General features: G+C 38.2%; 1 protein-coding gene across 6 annotated transcripts in view; it reads right to left on the reverse strand.

Moving 5' to 3' along the window:
• The window catches only part of Serac1 (serine active site containing 1), a 94,649-nt gene that overhangs the window by 44,213 nt on the left and 34,344 nt on the right, over positions 1-16,092 (reverse strand). For 3 of the 6 annotated variants that reach the window (XM_013151084.3, XM_013151085.2, XM_023564566.2), the window contains one exon: positions 2,928-3,016. In XM_013151084.3, the coding sequence (XP_013006538.2) occupies positions 2,928-3,015 (88 nt within the window). In that variant the 5' untranslated portion in view covers position 3,016. Of the gene's footprint in view, positions 1-1,053; positions 1,091-2,927; positions 3,017-16,092 lie in introns of those variants that run through there. The other 3 variants (XM_063232956.1, XM_013151087.2, XM_063232957.1) reach the window with 2 other exon arrangements.

Raw genomic sequence — 16,092 nt, forward strand, 5'->3', positions numbered from 1 at the left:
CCTACAGCAAGAAAATCCAGACCCAGATACACCAGAGGAATATGGAGAAAGCTCCGAAGAATTCTCTGCTCTCTTGAGGATCCATCTGACCAGGTAAGAGAAGCAAATGTTATTCTATACTTTAATCACACTTTTCAAGAAAGACAAAGTTCTTAACTAAAAGCTGTATGATTTTCCTAACTATAGCTGTAATCTAAACAAAGGAACTACATTACAGAAAAGGGTATGCATTTATCCTTTGCTCAGAATGAGTCAAAGGAAAAAAAACTATCTCGGTATCTGTCACATCCATAAAGTATACTTCTTTATTGCTTTTAGATTAGTGAAACAAGTACACTACAGTATTATACAAACATTCAACAATATGGAAAGGGCTACACCAGCCATTGTACATGTGCCTCCAAGGGAGCATACGCTGGCAGAGACGAATCTGTTAGTCTTCTCGGTTGACCTAAACTTCCTTTCTTGGGAGCTTTAGGGCAGTTTCAGGCATTTTCTTTTTATTATTAATAATATACAGTGCTTACATAGAATAACAGGAATATGCATATAACATAGTTTGATAATTTCTACCAAACCATCATCCTGATTTTAGGGTTTTCAAAAATAATTTTTTAATTAAAAAAAACTTTATATATCTCAAAAAAAATTTTACTAATCAATTTCTAGCCTCTTCACCCACTTTAGGATCTAATATGAAGTGTTAAGAGTACAGAGCTTAGGGGCTGGGGATTTAGCTCAGCGGCATAAGTGCCTTGCCTTGCAAGTGTGTGGTCATGAGTTCGATCCTCGGTACCGATAAAAAAAAAAAAAAGAGTACAGAGCTTGGAAGAGTGACAGTGTGTGTGTCAAGAGCTCTCCTCACATCTACAATGCCAGCCAGGCAGAAACTCTAGTGTACAACTGGACCCAAGAGAAAATATCCCCCAGGCAACAGAGTACAGTAACTAAAGGTAACATTGAAGTGGTAAAACTGAAGTGATTAAATCATTTCCACTGACATTTCAAAGAGTAATATAATAAAGCCGACTAGTATTTACAGTTGACACTTACCCTAAAATAAGTGATCCAGTAAATTTTATTATATTTCCTTCAAAAAGAAAAGGAAAACATCAATGTAATGAATTTCACTTTTTTTTTTTTTTTTTTTTTTTTTTGTCTTTTTCGTTTTTATCGGTACCAGGGATCGAACTCACGACTGCCTGCTTTCAAGGCAGGTGCTTATGCCGCTGAGCTAAATCCCCAGCCCCTGAATTTCACTTTTTAAAGTGTGAATCTCTACCTATTTTGTATATACTAACTGGGTAAGTTTACTGTTATGTTTCTATTTACATAATTAGTTGGTATCAACACACGACTTCTCATCCTAAGATACAAACCAATCAATAAGCACTAGATGCAAAAATAAAATTTAAATGTGTAGCTTTTCATACTCATTCTCTCCTTTCTCCACCTCCTGTTCTACTATCCCCACCAAATCACCAGGGACCCCAAACCCTATCCCACTGCTGAAATGGCCAGGACTACAGGCTTCCAGCGATCACAACTTCCAGGGAGTTCACCTCCCTTTTCATTCCTTTTAGTTATGAACTATTAAAATAAAGAACAGGAGAGAATTTTCCCTCGCATAAGTAGTACTACACTGAGGGATTAGATTTGTCAAGTGGTAACATAAAATGCTAATTCCCGAAGTAATTATGCTGTAATTGGTGATTAAGTGCCAATAGTAGCTCGCTTAAAATATACAAGTTTATAGTAAGTCCCTGATTTACAAATGAGTTCTGTTCCAGAATGTTCATTAGATTCATTTATAAGCCTGACAAAGTTAGCCTTACACACTGCTTGTTCTGGCAGATGATATGAAAAGAAAAATTCCCCTTTCTGTTCCCACTTTTCTTTTTCTATTTTAAATACAGAGTCAGAATTTCCTAGATAAATAGCATCTATCTTAAAAATAGACCTGTTTTAAAAATCAAAAGGAAACTCCACAAAGATGGGGGAGCTTACTTAATGTTGTATCCTGGGGACTGAGAAAACTATTTACTATATGGTTGATGGCTGATAAACATAGCTTACTGTCAAATAAATGAAAGATGAGCTAATCCAGTCTTCTCATTTTACAAATAAACAATGGTCAGAGAAGGCAAGATATTTCTTCCATTCAAAAAAAAGAAAACACTAGACGAACACCCTCTATATGCCACATAGAATAGTAAATAGGATATAACGATAAACAAGTAACTACCCTCACACAGTTTACAGTCTATGAAAGAAGTCAGGTAATTAAACAAGTTCAATACTCATTCTCCCGAATGCTAAGGAGCAGATTAAAGTTGGCCTAGGATGTCAGGAAAGCCTGGCTACAGACACTAGGGGAGGCAGGAGTTAAAGCAGACCCGAAGTCACAGTAAGGTAAGGGCTGCTTTCCTTGCTCACCGCTGTATTTCCAGAACCTAATAAAGGTGCTGGCACCACAGGTTTGAGAGTGTTTGCTCATTTGTTATTTCCCTTTTTGAGTGCAAGCTGGTCTTGAACTCACTATGTAGCCCACACTGATCTTAAACTTGCAGCAATTCTCCTGCCTCAGCCTCCCAAGTGCTGAGATTACAGATGTATAACACTGTGTTCAACTGACACCTTAAGAGCTTAATAACTATCTGCTAACTAAGAAAACAGTGGTATCTTGGTTTAGAAGGATAAGTACAAATTTGACAGGAAAAATAAAGGAGGAAAGAGAATCCCCAAGAAAAATGATCATATTTGGTTCTGGGCTTACAAATTTGAGATGGACCATTAGTACAGAAAGACATAAATCTGAGACTTTTCATGATTTTAAACATTTTTGTGGCCTACTCTGGAAAACTAGCCATAACGTCATCACTATTTATAAAAAACAAAATAAATAAAAAACTGTTGCTTGTACTCACGGATATCTCTCCAGTATGTACGCCTTTTTGGTGAGGGCATAGAGGTTCCTAGTCTTCTGCAACAGATGACACAATAAGCCAAGGACATTCTATATAAGTAGAACAATTACAACAAATTTAATTTAGTATCAAATTGCTACCACTTTTAAAATTATTAGAACATACTACTATCACAGTAGACTGCCTACAGAGTTCAAATTTTCAAGACATGGAAAAAAATCTTTTCTATTAAAAAATGTTTCACTCTTAAAAACAGATTTACTAGCATAAATTTTGCTAGTGCTTTATTCTTCAAATTGTGTCCAATTTTGAGTAGTGATTAACAGGAAACCAGAAAAGTAAGAATGAGAATTTTTAAAATGTTTTTAAGAATACAAACAAGGAGTGATCGAAATACTTGACTGTTTAAATGTTTAAAATTTACTACACTAAGACATATCACATTTGCATCCCTTGAACTATCCCTCTTTGATCATTCTTAACACTTTCTGAAGCAGTTGTGGAAGTCCTCTTTCTCAAGTGTCTTTATGACATGTGATTAAAAAAAAAACATTCAACAAACGGTGCTACTGAGTGCCATCCAACAGAAAGACAGACTCATAAAAACACTGTGGTAAGACCTCATCTACCTGATTCAGTGGGTCTGACACTGCATATTCTGGGTCTTTCCCAAAGTCAAAATGACCACAAAGGCAAATGTTTTGAATCAATTCATGGTCGAGATACCCACAACACTACAGCTAAAGACACTGTAGAAAGAGGACTTACAGAACTGCTTCGAAATGCAGCAACAATGGCATAGGCATGTTCAAAGCAAAGAACGGTATTCTGAGAGGGGCTAATGGGCCGAGTATCTCTTACTGTGATACATGTTTTTACAATTTAGACTTTTACTGTGTTATCAGACCCTATGTGTATATATAATGCACATTTATCTTGACGACTAAAGGCCCCACACAAATGAAAACCAGCTCTGCATAGAAGACATATTTAGACAATCCACAGAATTATTTAGCTTTTCTCTAGCTTCTTAAAGAGCGTATCCCAACTCTCTCTCTCTTTCTTTCTCCTGAGACAGGGTCTTGCTGTGTAGTTCAGTTTGGGCTTCAGTTCAGCCTCTCGAGTGCCAGGATTGTAGGCATGGGTCAGCACCAACATTCTTTAAAAGCTTTGAAACAGCTGGTATGCTACCAAAGAACAACTACTGCTGACTTATTTACCAACTACACCAAAATGATCAAAATATAATGAAAGCTTCTACAGCAACTTGATATTCTAGAACCATATTAGACTGTCTCTGGAAATTTAAACTTTTTTTTCTTCATTTTGCTAAAAGGGTAGAAAGAAGATGCCTTGAGGAAATGGTTCTTCGGGTCAACATATTAAAAACTGCTAGCAGCTTTATAGGGATTAGAGGAAAATCACTTGGTGTACACAAACAAACATCTGTTAGAGGTAATACAAAACAAAAAGACTTCAAGCTGTTTCTTAACTGTGATTCCATCGTGTCAACTGGTGGCTAAGCAAACCAAATCTGGCAAAAGGTATAGGAGGAAAGGTTCTTTTTGAAAGGACACTGTATCTTATTTTCCACTTGTCTAATGGATTGTTGTCACTTTCCTGTGAGACTTAAATAGTGGTAAAAATATAAAAACTTTAATAATATGTGCTTACAAAACCAAACAAAGCTTGGGTGAGCTGTAATTTCAGGATTTGGGAGGTTGAGGCAAGAGATCAATGTGAGTTCAAGGCCAGCTTGCATAATACAATGAGCCCTGTCTCAAAGACAAAAACAAAACAACAAAGCTTGAACACCAACCAACTTGTATTTTACTTAATGAATGTTTTGATCTTGATACCTACTATAAAAAATTATACAAACATCCTTTATGATTATTTTTCTCCCTTTCTAGCTACTACTGACACTGTCTTTTCTTATTCTCACATCTTTGGTTACTTTTTCTCAATCATTCAACAAACATTTATTGAGCACCAACTACCTATTACAGACAGGAATGTGAGACGTGAATGTTGAGCCCCTGCACTCACTGACCTTACTGAATGGGTTTATGGGTGGCCTCCACTCAGTTTTTAAATACTAATGCTGCAGGTGGCACATGTCCACAATCCCAGCTCAGGGAACCTGAAGCAGGAGGACTGAAAATTTAATCCGAGCATAGGCAACTTGGTGACTTAGTAAGATCCTGTATTAAAAAAAAAAGCTAAGATTTGGGCTGGGGATTTATCTCAGCAGCATAAGTACCTGCCTTGCAAGCAGGCGGTCATGAGTTCGATCCCCGGTACCAATAAAAAGGAAAAAGAAAAAAAAAAAAAAAAGCTGGGACTTCGGAGAACATGGCGGACAGATAGCAGCAGCTATGGAGGCTCTCTGAAACACCCAGCTTAGAATTCAGGAATGGTGCGGAGTAAGGAATCATAAGCAAGTGGAGATATGCCCTGCTGACCCAAGAACTAACTGGGCTGAGAGAAACCACCTGGGAATGCAATCCTGGTGCTATAACAGGAACAGAAAAGCCTCAGTGTGGAAGCTGGAGCCTGCGCCATTGGAAGCCGTGATTTGGGTTTCCCGTCGCCACTGCTGTGTCTACATTGGCTCCGCAGGGAGAGAGACGAGCGAAAGCTCTGAGAACGGGAATCGAATGGAGTTGAAAGCAGGACGGGCGGGGAGCTGTGCATTGACCTGTGGTGAGTGAGAGAAACTGGGACTCTTCCACGGTCTAGGAGACTCCAACAGATGACATTCTGGGACCGGGCAGACTTGCGGGAACAGGGTGCTGTAGTGACTTCAGTCATGTATCCCCTTCTCAAGCAGGATTGGTAAGCAGTGCCTAGTCTACCTGACGCTGCTGGCTGAGACACAGTAGGCTAGCACAACCCAGGTCCCAGTGCCTGAAGGTAGGTTGACCTGGAGAGGCAGGCCCCGCATAGGCTGCCTGGTCTGCAACTTCCTGGTGCACTGCGGTAGGTGGGAAAACCTAGCCAGCACAATTCAATCAGACTGGCTGACAGGGAAGGAAACTGGGCCTCCTATATATGCTTGCATATATAAGGAACAAAGAACATGGGAAGAGGGAGCAACAAGAAAGGGTCCTCGGCCCCCAATCCTGAGAAACATGCAATAGCAGACACAGCACCAATAGATATAAAGTGCTATCTCCAGAGCCTCATAGACAAGTTCAGGAATGAAGTTATTAATGACCTGAAGCTAGACATAAGCAGAATAGTTAGAGAAATGTTAAGCACCACCCAAGAAAAAACAGATGGTGGAATGGAAGAACAGAAAAAGAGGGGAGAATTGTTTGATGGAGAAAATAGAGAAAGCATAGAATACATGAAGCAGGTTCAAAGAGACTACCAGGAAACTAAAAACTATCGAAAACTGGCATAACAGCTTGAAAGAAACTAAGGACAGATTATCTGAACTGGAGGGCAGATTTGTAATATGGGAGCATGAAATGAAAAACTTCTTAAAAATAACAAAGAAACAAACAGCAATAATACAAAGACTAAAAGATGATAAGAGGTTCTATAACTTAAGAATTAAGAACATAAAAGAAGAAGTAGAGACACACACAAATGAACTACAAAAGCTACTCACCAAAATAATCCAGGAGAATTTTCTTAACTTAGCAAAAGGTAAAGATACTCAGTTGTATGAAGCATACAGGACCCCAGCCACGTACAACCCAAACAGAGCTACACCCAGGCATATAATAATAAAAATTCCAGAAATCCAATACAAGAACAGAATACTAAAAGCTGTCAGAGACAAGAAACAGATCACTTACAAGGGAACACCCACCAGAATTACAGCAGATTTCTCGGCACAAACCATCAAATCACGAACAGCGTGGGGGGAAATAATTCAAGCTTTGAAAGATAATAATCTCCAGCCAAGATTGATATATCCTGCACAACTATCCCTGGAAACTGATGGAAAAACAAGGTGCTTCCAGGATAAAGAGGAACTAGGGGAATATGCAACCACCAATTCAACTCTACAGTGAATACTGCAGGATATTCTAAAAAAGAAAAATACAAAGAATCCAGAAATAGTGGCAGAGAGGCCACAATGAATGGACCAGAAAACAAAATGAAGACAAACTGACAGCTAATGACAGAAAAAGAGCTCAACAGAAATGAGGCAGAGAAGGTTGGATGATAGGAACAGCTATTTTGGAGAAAATGATGTCATAATAGGTAATACTGATTTAGTATCATCTTGTTTTGAAGTCTCATCAAGCTTTTGTTCTTCTTTCTCCATTGGTCTAAACAGGTTGTATCTTATTGGATTTTATTATATGTGATAGTATAAACAAAAACTTTTATAGACAAGGAGATTATACAGAAACCATTGTTCATTTTCTGTTAGTTGATTCTAAATACCCTGTAATACTGTCACCCTCTTAAATGGTTTTACATTGTTTTGATATATTTGATGCTACAGTATACGAAGTTATACTCAAAGATTTCAAGGAAAGAGACAATATGGTAACTACTTTTATGTTGGAATTATCTTGTGGTGAAACACTATTTTGCTTAAATGGTTATGTTTTTTTCTGCGCTGTTTTGCTGTTATGCCCTCTTTTATCTCAATCTCCATTTTGTTATTTACTTTTTTATTTTTATCCTTTTAATTAAGGGAAAAATAAATTTTAAAATAGCAGGATATATTATAGTAACCCACTTTAACTTCCCATTATCTTGATTTAAAGTCCTGTATTGCTCTCATCATCTTTTTTTGACTGATGTTCCTCTATTCTGTTTTGCTTGATAGTACCAGGTTTGAAAGTTTAGGCAACAGCTATGAAGATAGTGGGATTCATTATGACGCCCATTCTGGTTGACTCTTATCTACTTTTGAAGACCTATAATGTCTCCAATGTTTTGGTTTTGTTGGTTTCGTTCTTTACTATTTTGTTCAATTTTATTATAACTGATAATATAGGCAATTCTATTACAGATAGCGGGAGGCATCATGGTAACCATTGTGGATCATTTTATATTATGCTTTTACATTATTATGTCCACCCTTTTGATTTGACTGACTCTGTTCTGTTATGTCACATTTGGTTCTATTCCCTTCCAAAAAAGTAATAAGAACTGTGGGAGCCACAAAACCCAAAATGTGTAATTGTCATTGTACAAAAGAGGAAAAGAAAGTGCTCTAAACGATATAACTGCATGTATATTTAAGTGTATAAGATAGATAATATTATTGAGTTTTGTTGGATCATTGAACAGAACTGTTTGCAGTCTCACTGTTGGAATGTCCACTTTATAAGCTTTAATTTTGTAACTTGAACAACTATTTCTACGATGACAATATGTAATCCATTAACTAGTGATTTCCTACTGTTTATTTTTTTTCTGTAAATCTGTATAACTTGTACCCTTTCTCTGCTTTTTTTCCTTTTTCTCCTTAAATAAAATAAAAAAAAAAAGCTGAGAATGAAGCTCAGTGCAAAAGCCCTGGGTTCAATCCCTTCACTGTGGAGATTCACCAAGGTTCTATCAGTTTCTTTCCTTACTATTGCTCATGGTATCCACACTTTCCTTCTGGGTTCAAATTGTTCCTGATGAAGGTGCTGCAGATCTTTTGATACAAGCTTTTTTCAAGAGGGTCTATGCATTAACACTCAGACTTATTTCAAACATGCTCAAAAAAAACCCTGTCTTTTAAATTCTGGATATAGGGTTTAGAACAGCATTAAGTTTCCATCTGCATATAATGGTATTTCTTCTTGCCCAAAAGAAATCTGTGGTTAAGTTTAATTATTGTTTCTTTGAAGGCAAAACAACAGCCAAGAGGCTCAGAATGTATTCTGTAGAACATGCTACCTGATGTCAAAACCAGTATACCTGCAATTTGGTTTTTTGGGTTTTTGTTTTGCTGGTTTGGGTTTTTTCTTTCCTTTTTTCCTCTTTTTTTTGCTACTGGAGATTGAACCCAAGGTCTTAAACAAGCATGCTAGACCAGCGCCCTACCACTGAGCTACAGTGGTTTTTTTTTTTTTTTTTTAGCGTCTTGCTACATTGCCTAAGCTGACCTAGAACCTGTGCTCTTCCTGCCTCAGCCTCCTGAGTAGCTGTGCCACCACACCTCGCTTCATGATTTTCTTTTTAATGCTTGACTTCACAGTCTTGTGTACCCAAGGGTACCTGCCCTGCAGGGCTAATCACTAAGGGTAACAAAGACCTTGCCTACTAGCTCACCTTTCATATCCAAAGTAACCAAACTGAAGTCCATAACCCCTCTATTTCCTTTATCAAACTCTTACATAGCAAGCCAGCATTCCCCTGAGCCTAAACCACCCAAGGGGAAGGTGCCAAACAACTAGGGCAGAGCCTGCTAAAATTATGCACACTACTCAACCCTTACCTACCCTGTCTCATTCATTCGTTCTTACAAAACCCACAGGCACAGCTGTGTGTCCCTACGACCCTAGTAGCTCCCCGACAGGCCCCTGCACAGAGTGCCCACTATCCCTTGGAAACTATTAGTAGTAAACTCAGTTTTTCAAAGCAGTTGTCTCTGTGCTGTCACCTCACCATATCTAGTTTAAAAGTTACATTTTTTAAACAAATCATGGGTTAATTTCCCTCTCTGTCCTTTACTTTCCTCATCTATAAAATAATGAAGAGGCTAGGTAGTGGCACACACCTGTAATCCCTGCCTTTGGGAGGCTGAGGCAGGAGGGTCACCATGAATTTGAGGCCAACCTGAACTACACGGCAAGTTCAAAACCAGCCTGAACTACACAGTGAGGCTTTGTCTCAAAAAGCCAAAAATAAATATGTTCTTACAATTTTCTATTTTATGTCTTCTGTATGGGTTCATTTTTATATATCCTGCTCAGGATGTAAGTGTGTACTTGCAATCTCAGAACTCATATCTTTCTTCAATTCTTCAGTGCTCTTTAATGATTAAACTCTGACCCCCATTCATTTTTTTCCTTCTAACATTATGAATAAATGTATATTAGACTTTTTACTCTACTCTTCAAATTTCAACTTTTTCCATATTTTCTACCTTTTCCTCTCTCTGGCATGCATTAAAGTTTCCCTTAATTTATTTTCCAATTTGTCAATCCTCTGCTTAGCTGTATTTGGCTCACATTCTTGCCTGATCCTTTTATACATTTTGTTTTGTTTTGTCTTAAAGCGCAGTCATTTTTTTAAATAGCTATGTTATTGTTCTTCCTGTAACTACAAGCCTTGGTAGTGTCCTCCCTGAATGACTAGGGACTGGCCTATGACTTTGGCCACAGGACAGCAGAAACATGGCACAAGCTGAGACCTGAAAAGCACAGGCACATTCAGGTTTGTCTTGCTGCTGGTGCACATAGCCACCCCCATATAAAGCAGCCTAAATTAGTCTGATGGATAATGAGAGAAATATCGAGCATTCCCCTTAATACAAATAGAAAGTGAGAGCCAGAACTAACTGCTAGGCATGGGAAGCCACACTAGACTAACCAACCCCAGCTGATCCTACAAACTAACCTGCAGAACTCTAAGCAACAGTAAACAGATGTCTTAGCCACTAGCCTTACAAGGGTGTGTAAAGTTGCAAAAAACTGATACAGTATCTGTGGTTCCTAAACTTTCCTTTAGTCTTTAAACATACTTATTTTAAAGTCCTGGTTGGAACCACTATTTGTAGAACTGTGGCTGTACATACTTCATGGATGAAAAACCCCAAGACTACAAGTGATAATGATTTACAGTTCAACCTTCCACTCTTTCAATCAAGTTAACATCCTCTTTCCTTCTCATAAGAGGAAATTTTCCAGTCCCTGTTTCCTTGACAGTTTAGTCCTTCAAAACTCTTTTAGGTTAAATTGACTTCACATGCACATTAGGCCCAAGCAATTAAATCTCTATCAGGTCTTGATAACCCTTAACTTGTTTCAACTTTCTCCCTTGTACTGACTTTCCTCTTCCTTCTTCCAATTCAGAGTTCTTCTGTTACACTTTACATGGAATTTTCTTGTCTATGGAGAAAAGAAATGTTACTTCCTTGGTTTAACTCTTTTAATAGTAGGCATGGTGATGTGTGCCTGTAATCCCAGCACTCCAGGAGGTTGAGGTCTGGAAGATTAAAAGTTCAAGTCCAGCCTGGGAAATTTCCCTTGAAGGGATTGGGGATCTAGCTCAATTCCAGAGCTAGCCTCAGTCCTCAGTATAACAAAGAAAGAAAAGAGAGAAACAGACAAGAAAAAATCTTCTGATAATTCTCCATTGTCTAAAACAATATTTCTTAAAATTTTGGTCTGTAGAAAACACTGTTTTCTATCTAATAATCCCAGAAGATTGAGACAGAAGGCCACAAATTCCAGCCCTGCCTGAGAAACTTAGGAATTTAGGGAGACCTTGTCTCAAAATAAAGAATAAAAATGGATGAGGCTACAGCTCAATGTGATGGCACAATGTACAGTCAAGGGTTAGGACAAACACAATCAAATCAAACATAAAAGTTTTAGCAACCACAAGATTTCTATGATCTTTTGTAGTCAAAAACCTCTCCATCACCTATCTGTGAATGACTGATCTGATTTCTTTCCAGATAGCTTTGTCTTTGCAACAATGTCATGTATATGAGACCCTACATATACAACCTTAGTCTGGCCTTCTTCACTTTGAAAAATATACCTGTGAATCACTCATGTTGCTGTACCAGCAATGAATATATTGTGGTGTCAGGATCAAATCCAGGCCCTCGAGATGCCGGACAAGCATTCTACTACTGAGCTACAACCCCTGCCCCTCCCTTTTTTCACAGATAGGGGTCTCACAATGTTGTCCAGACTGATCTTGAACTTCTAGGCTCAAGGGATCCTTCTACCTCAGTTTCCCAATCAGCTGGAACAGGTACATGTAACTTCATATTTAACTGTTTTCCAATATGACTATTATTTTCTACTGCAACCAACAAAGCAGGAATATAAGGGGTCTGATTACTTCACATCTTGATGTTTGATGCCGTTTGTCTGATGTTAGCCTTTGCGGTAAGTACATTATTAGTATCTCTTTGTGGTTTTAAGTTGCAGTTCTCTGAAAACTAGGTAATTTTTTAATATATGCTAGACATTCACATGATGTGAAATGCCTGTTTGAATCTTTTGAATTTTAATTTTTAAAATGATTTGTCAGTTCTTTATATATTTTACAAACAAATCTTTATATTAAAAAAAACCTTTTTAAGACATATATTGCAACTATCTCGTTTAAACCTGCAACTTTTTTTTTGACAGAGTCTGGCTATGTAGCTCAGGATAACCTTAAATTTACAGCAGTCTTTATGCCTCAGCGTGGGATTCCAGGTGTATGCCACCATACCCTGCCTATTCACTTATTTAAAGGCATCTTTCAATGAAGAGGAATCTTCTGAATCTGTTTTTTTGGGTTTGTTGTTGTTGTTTTGTACCAGGAATTGAACTCACAAACTCACGCTTGCCAAACAGACACTAAGGCCGCTGAGCTAAACCCCCAGCCCCAGGAATTTTTATTTTGACAAAAACCTCTTTTATAAAAACAAAAAAACTGCTTTTATTTTTCCATGGCTACTGAATTCTGTATTCTAAAAAAGTGTTGCCTTCCTTATGTCGAGTTACAGGCAACAAGTTAGTTAGAAACATTATAGGCAGTCAGGGCTGCGCCCTCAAGGGAGCTAGAGCAGAAGTTCAGATTCCTTGCAGTGGGGCTGGGGATTTAGCTCAGCGGCATAAGCGTCTGCCTTGCAAGCAGGCAGTCGTGAGTTCGATTCCCCGGTACCGATAAAAAAGAAAAAGACAAAAAAAAAAAAAAAAAAAAAACCAGATACCTTGCAGCCCTACAAGAGACAATCACCTCCTGCTGTGGGCCAGATCTCAAGACAAAACGCAAAGCAAATACAACTATATCCTAAGGATGGACAGTCCAAATAGTTCTCCATCACCCTTAGGAAGTCAGGAGTCAGCATTCCACCATGCTACAGGAAGATTCACTGCTGTTAAGCCTGCCCGCTTAGTATGAGACTTGCTCCCCCATTTGCTCCTAATGTAATCAATCTACCTAAGCAATTAATCTTATTGACCACAGTTCTGTTCCGCCACATGCTCACTCTGCAAGTTCCCATTTTTCCCCACCTTGGACCCATATCACCTCATGATTTTACTCTATAAAAGCCCCTATAAGAACCCACTCGGGACCCTCCCTTTTTCTCAATAAATATATTCCACTCTTTTTTTTTTTTTTATCAGTACCAGGGATCGAACTCACAACTGCCTGCTTGCAAGGCAGGTGCTTATGCTGCTGAGCTAAATCCCCAGCCCCTGTATATTCCACTCTTAAATCTCTGTTCCTAAAATTCATTCTTCAATTTTATAGAACACGAACTCATACTAGACATACAGTAAATTGGAGTTTCATTCCCCTATATCAGTAGCATCCTATGATTTTATCTTAAAGACACTGTTTTAGCTTTTACATTTAAATCTGTGATTCACCTCAAGTTAAATTTTATGTGTTGAATGAATTGAGATTGAATTTTCTCCTATATGTGTATCAAACAGTTCCAAAAAAATTTTGGTGAAACAGTTTTCTTAAGATCTTTTTTTTCCTTTCCCCACTGAAGCGACTGCATATGATTTAAAAATCTTGTATATATACATCTACAATATTTGTACATCTCATATATATGTATCATACTTATCTTGATTACTGTGGTTTTAAGTGCTGAAGCTAGTTATATAAGATCTTCCGCTTTGTTCTTCCCTTTTGTTGTTTTCTTCCCTTTTAAAATGGACTAGAATATTCTACATCCTTGATACTGTCATATAATTTTAGAGTCGTCTTGTCAATATATATTTAAAAGAATTTTGACAGCTGGGTGTAGGGGCACATACCTGAAATGCTACTCTTCAGGAAGTTAAAGCACAAGGATCATGAGTTCAAAGCTAGCTAGGACTATTAGACAATCTTTCCTTAAAATAAGGGCTTTAGGGATTAGGGTGTGATTATAGTAAATCTATGTAGAGAACAAAAGAGCAATTCTAAGGAGAGGCTGACTGGAGGATTGCTGCAGTTTGAGGCTAGCCTGGGCTACATCCTGAGTTCAAGGTCAGCCTGGACTACACAGCAACACCCTAACCTCAAAAAACCAAAAAATAAAATACCAAACAGGGTCCTGTCATACTGCTCAGGCTGGCCTCAAATTTACAAGCATCCTTCTTAGCATCCTGAGTAGCTGGAGTATACTCATGCACCACTGCACTCAGCTGTTCTCTAGCTTCCATATAAGTTTTTGCTTTAATATGTCAAGTTGCAGGAAAAACCATAGTGTTGTTAATTGGTACTGCACTAAATTTATAGAATTGGTGAAACCATCTTTTTGATACTGATTCGTTCCATCCACAAATATTATACATCTTTTCGTTTACTGGGTCTTCTATGTGTTTCAATACAGGATCATAACTTTCTCCCTATAGAACTACTTAGTTTGTAGTCTAACCCATTTCCAGATACCTTCATTTTGAATGCCATTATGAACCGTATCTATTATTAAAGTTTCTGGTTAATTACTGCTGATATATGGAAGATTTTTACTCAAAAATCTTCCCGAACTTAAGGCCAATTCTTTTTTTTTTTTTAAACTCTTTTTTGAGACAGGGTTTCACTATGCAGTTTAGGCTGGCCTCAAACTCACAGCAATCCTCCTGCCTCAGCTTCCAGAGTGCTAGGATTGTAAGGTGTGTCCAACACCCCGCCTAAAAGCCATTTCTGGTATCTTCTAACCAAAGTAATGTTTTTCACTATCACATCAACATTTTGTATCTTTTTGTTAATTGATCAGAGTGTCCCTTGGCTTTCACTAAAATTAGTTCATCATTGCATCCCATGTGTCTAGAATAATGTCTGACACATATCAGGTGCACAGAATGTTTGCTGAATAAATGGGTAGAAGCTTTAAATATGGGCGATCTTGAGAAACAAGGGAAGGAAAACTGGTTTTGAGAGGATGAGAGACGAAAATGAAATTAATTTGAGAAGTGGAGCTAAGATTACTCACTGCTCATTAATATGCAGGCATCAGGCCAGCACTTGGCGCCCAGAAGTGGCAGTTCAAGGTGAAGGAACTCAGATACCTTACTGATTCTCAAGGAAGAAAATGCAGGCAAGAGGAAAACGCAAAGAAAAGGCACTTGAGAATAAATGAACTTGGGGAAAATTTTTAAAAGAGGGAAAAGATATGGAAACCAATTGGAGAAGATTCGAGGGAAAGTAAAAGGGACAAGCTAGGTTCCTAAGAGCTCACACAGCGGGGCTGGAGATTTAGCTCAGCGGCATAAGCGCCTGCCTTGCAAGCAGGCAGTCGTGAGTTCAATCCCCGGTACCGATAAAAAAGAAAAAGAAAAAAAAAAAAAAAAAAAAAAAGAGCTCACACAGCCAGGTGCGGTGGCCCATACCTGTAATCCCAGCACTCTGGAAGGCTGAGGCAGAAGGAATGTAAATCGAGGCCAACCTGGCCCAGTGTTCAATTCTCAGTGTGGCAGGGTGCAAAAAAAGGAGGTGGAGATCACACAAACATAGGAAACAAAACCAGCATGAGCTTAACTGTAGAAGTACAATTCAACCTAAGAAAAGGAAAGCAAGACCCCAATTGGTAAAAAGAGTCCTCGATAAGACTACCAAAGGAATTAATTTTAGAATCTTCTGGAGTCTCATTTTGGATTTACTACTATCTTTTTTGAAGTCTTATTTTGCATTCATTGTTTTGTTTTTATTGGTTTTGTTCTATTGTTTTTTTTTTTATTACATCTGAAGGTATGGGCAGGTATTTGGAAGACAAAAGGCATTATGGTAACTATGTTGACTCCCTATTATACTGTTTTGAAATCCTGTGTCAGTTACACTGTCTTGTTTTGATTGGTTTTATTCTCTTTAAAATTTTTTTAAAAATAAAAAAATCTCCTGGAGTTTCACTGTAAAATGATTTTTGGGCCCTCCTCATTGCTCAATCTACTCAAATTCCAGAGCCAGAAAGGAACCAGAAGCTGTGGTTTAGAAGGCGCAGGTGTGAGGGATGAGGCTGTTTCCTCCTCCTCATCGCTTCGTGACTACCCCATCGGGTTGATGCGCCTCCCGGCAGGCGCTCTACCAC

Source organism: Cavia porcellus, unplaced genomic scaffold (genome assembly GCF_034190915.1).
Source record: "Cavia porcellus strain 051 isolate PalLab524CR breed Dunkin Hartley unplaced genomic scaffold, mCavPor4.1 scaffold_22, whole genome shotgun sequence".
NCBI lineage: Eukaryota > Metazoa > Chordata > Mammalia > Rodentia > Caviidae > Cavia > Cavia porcellus.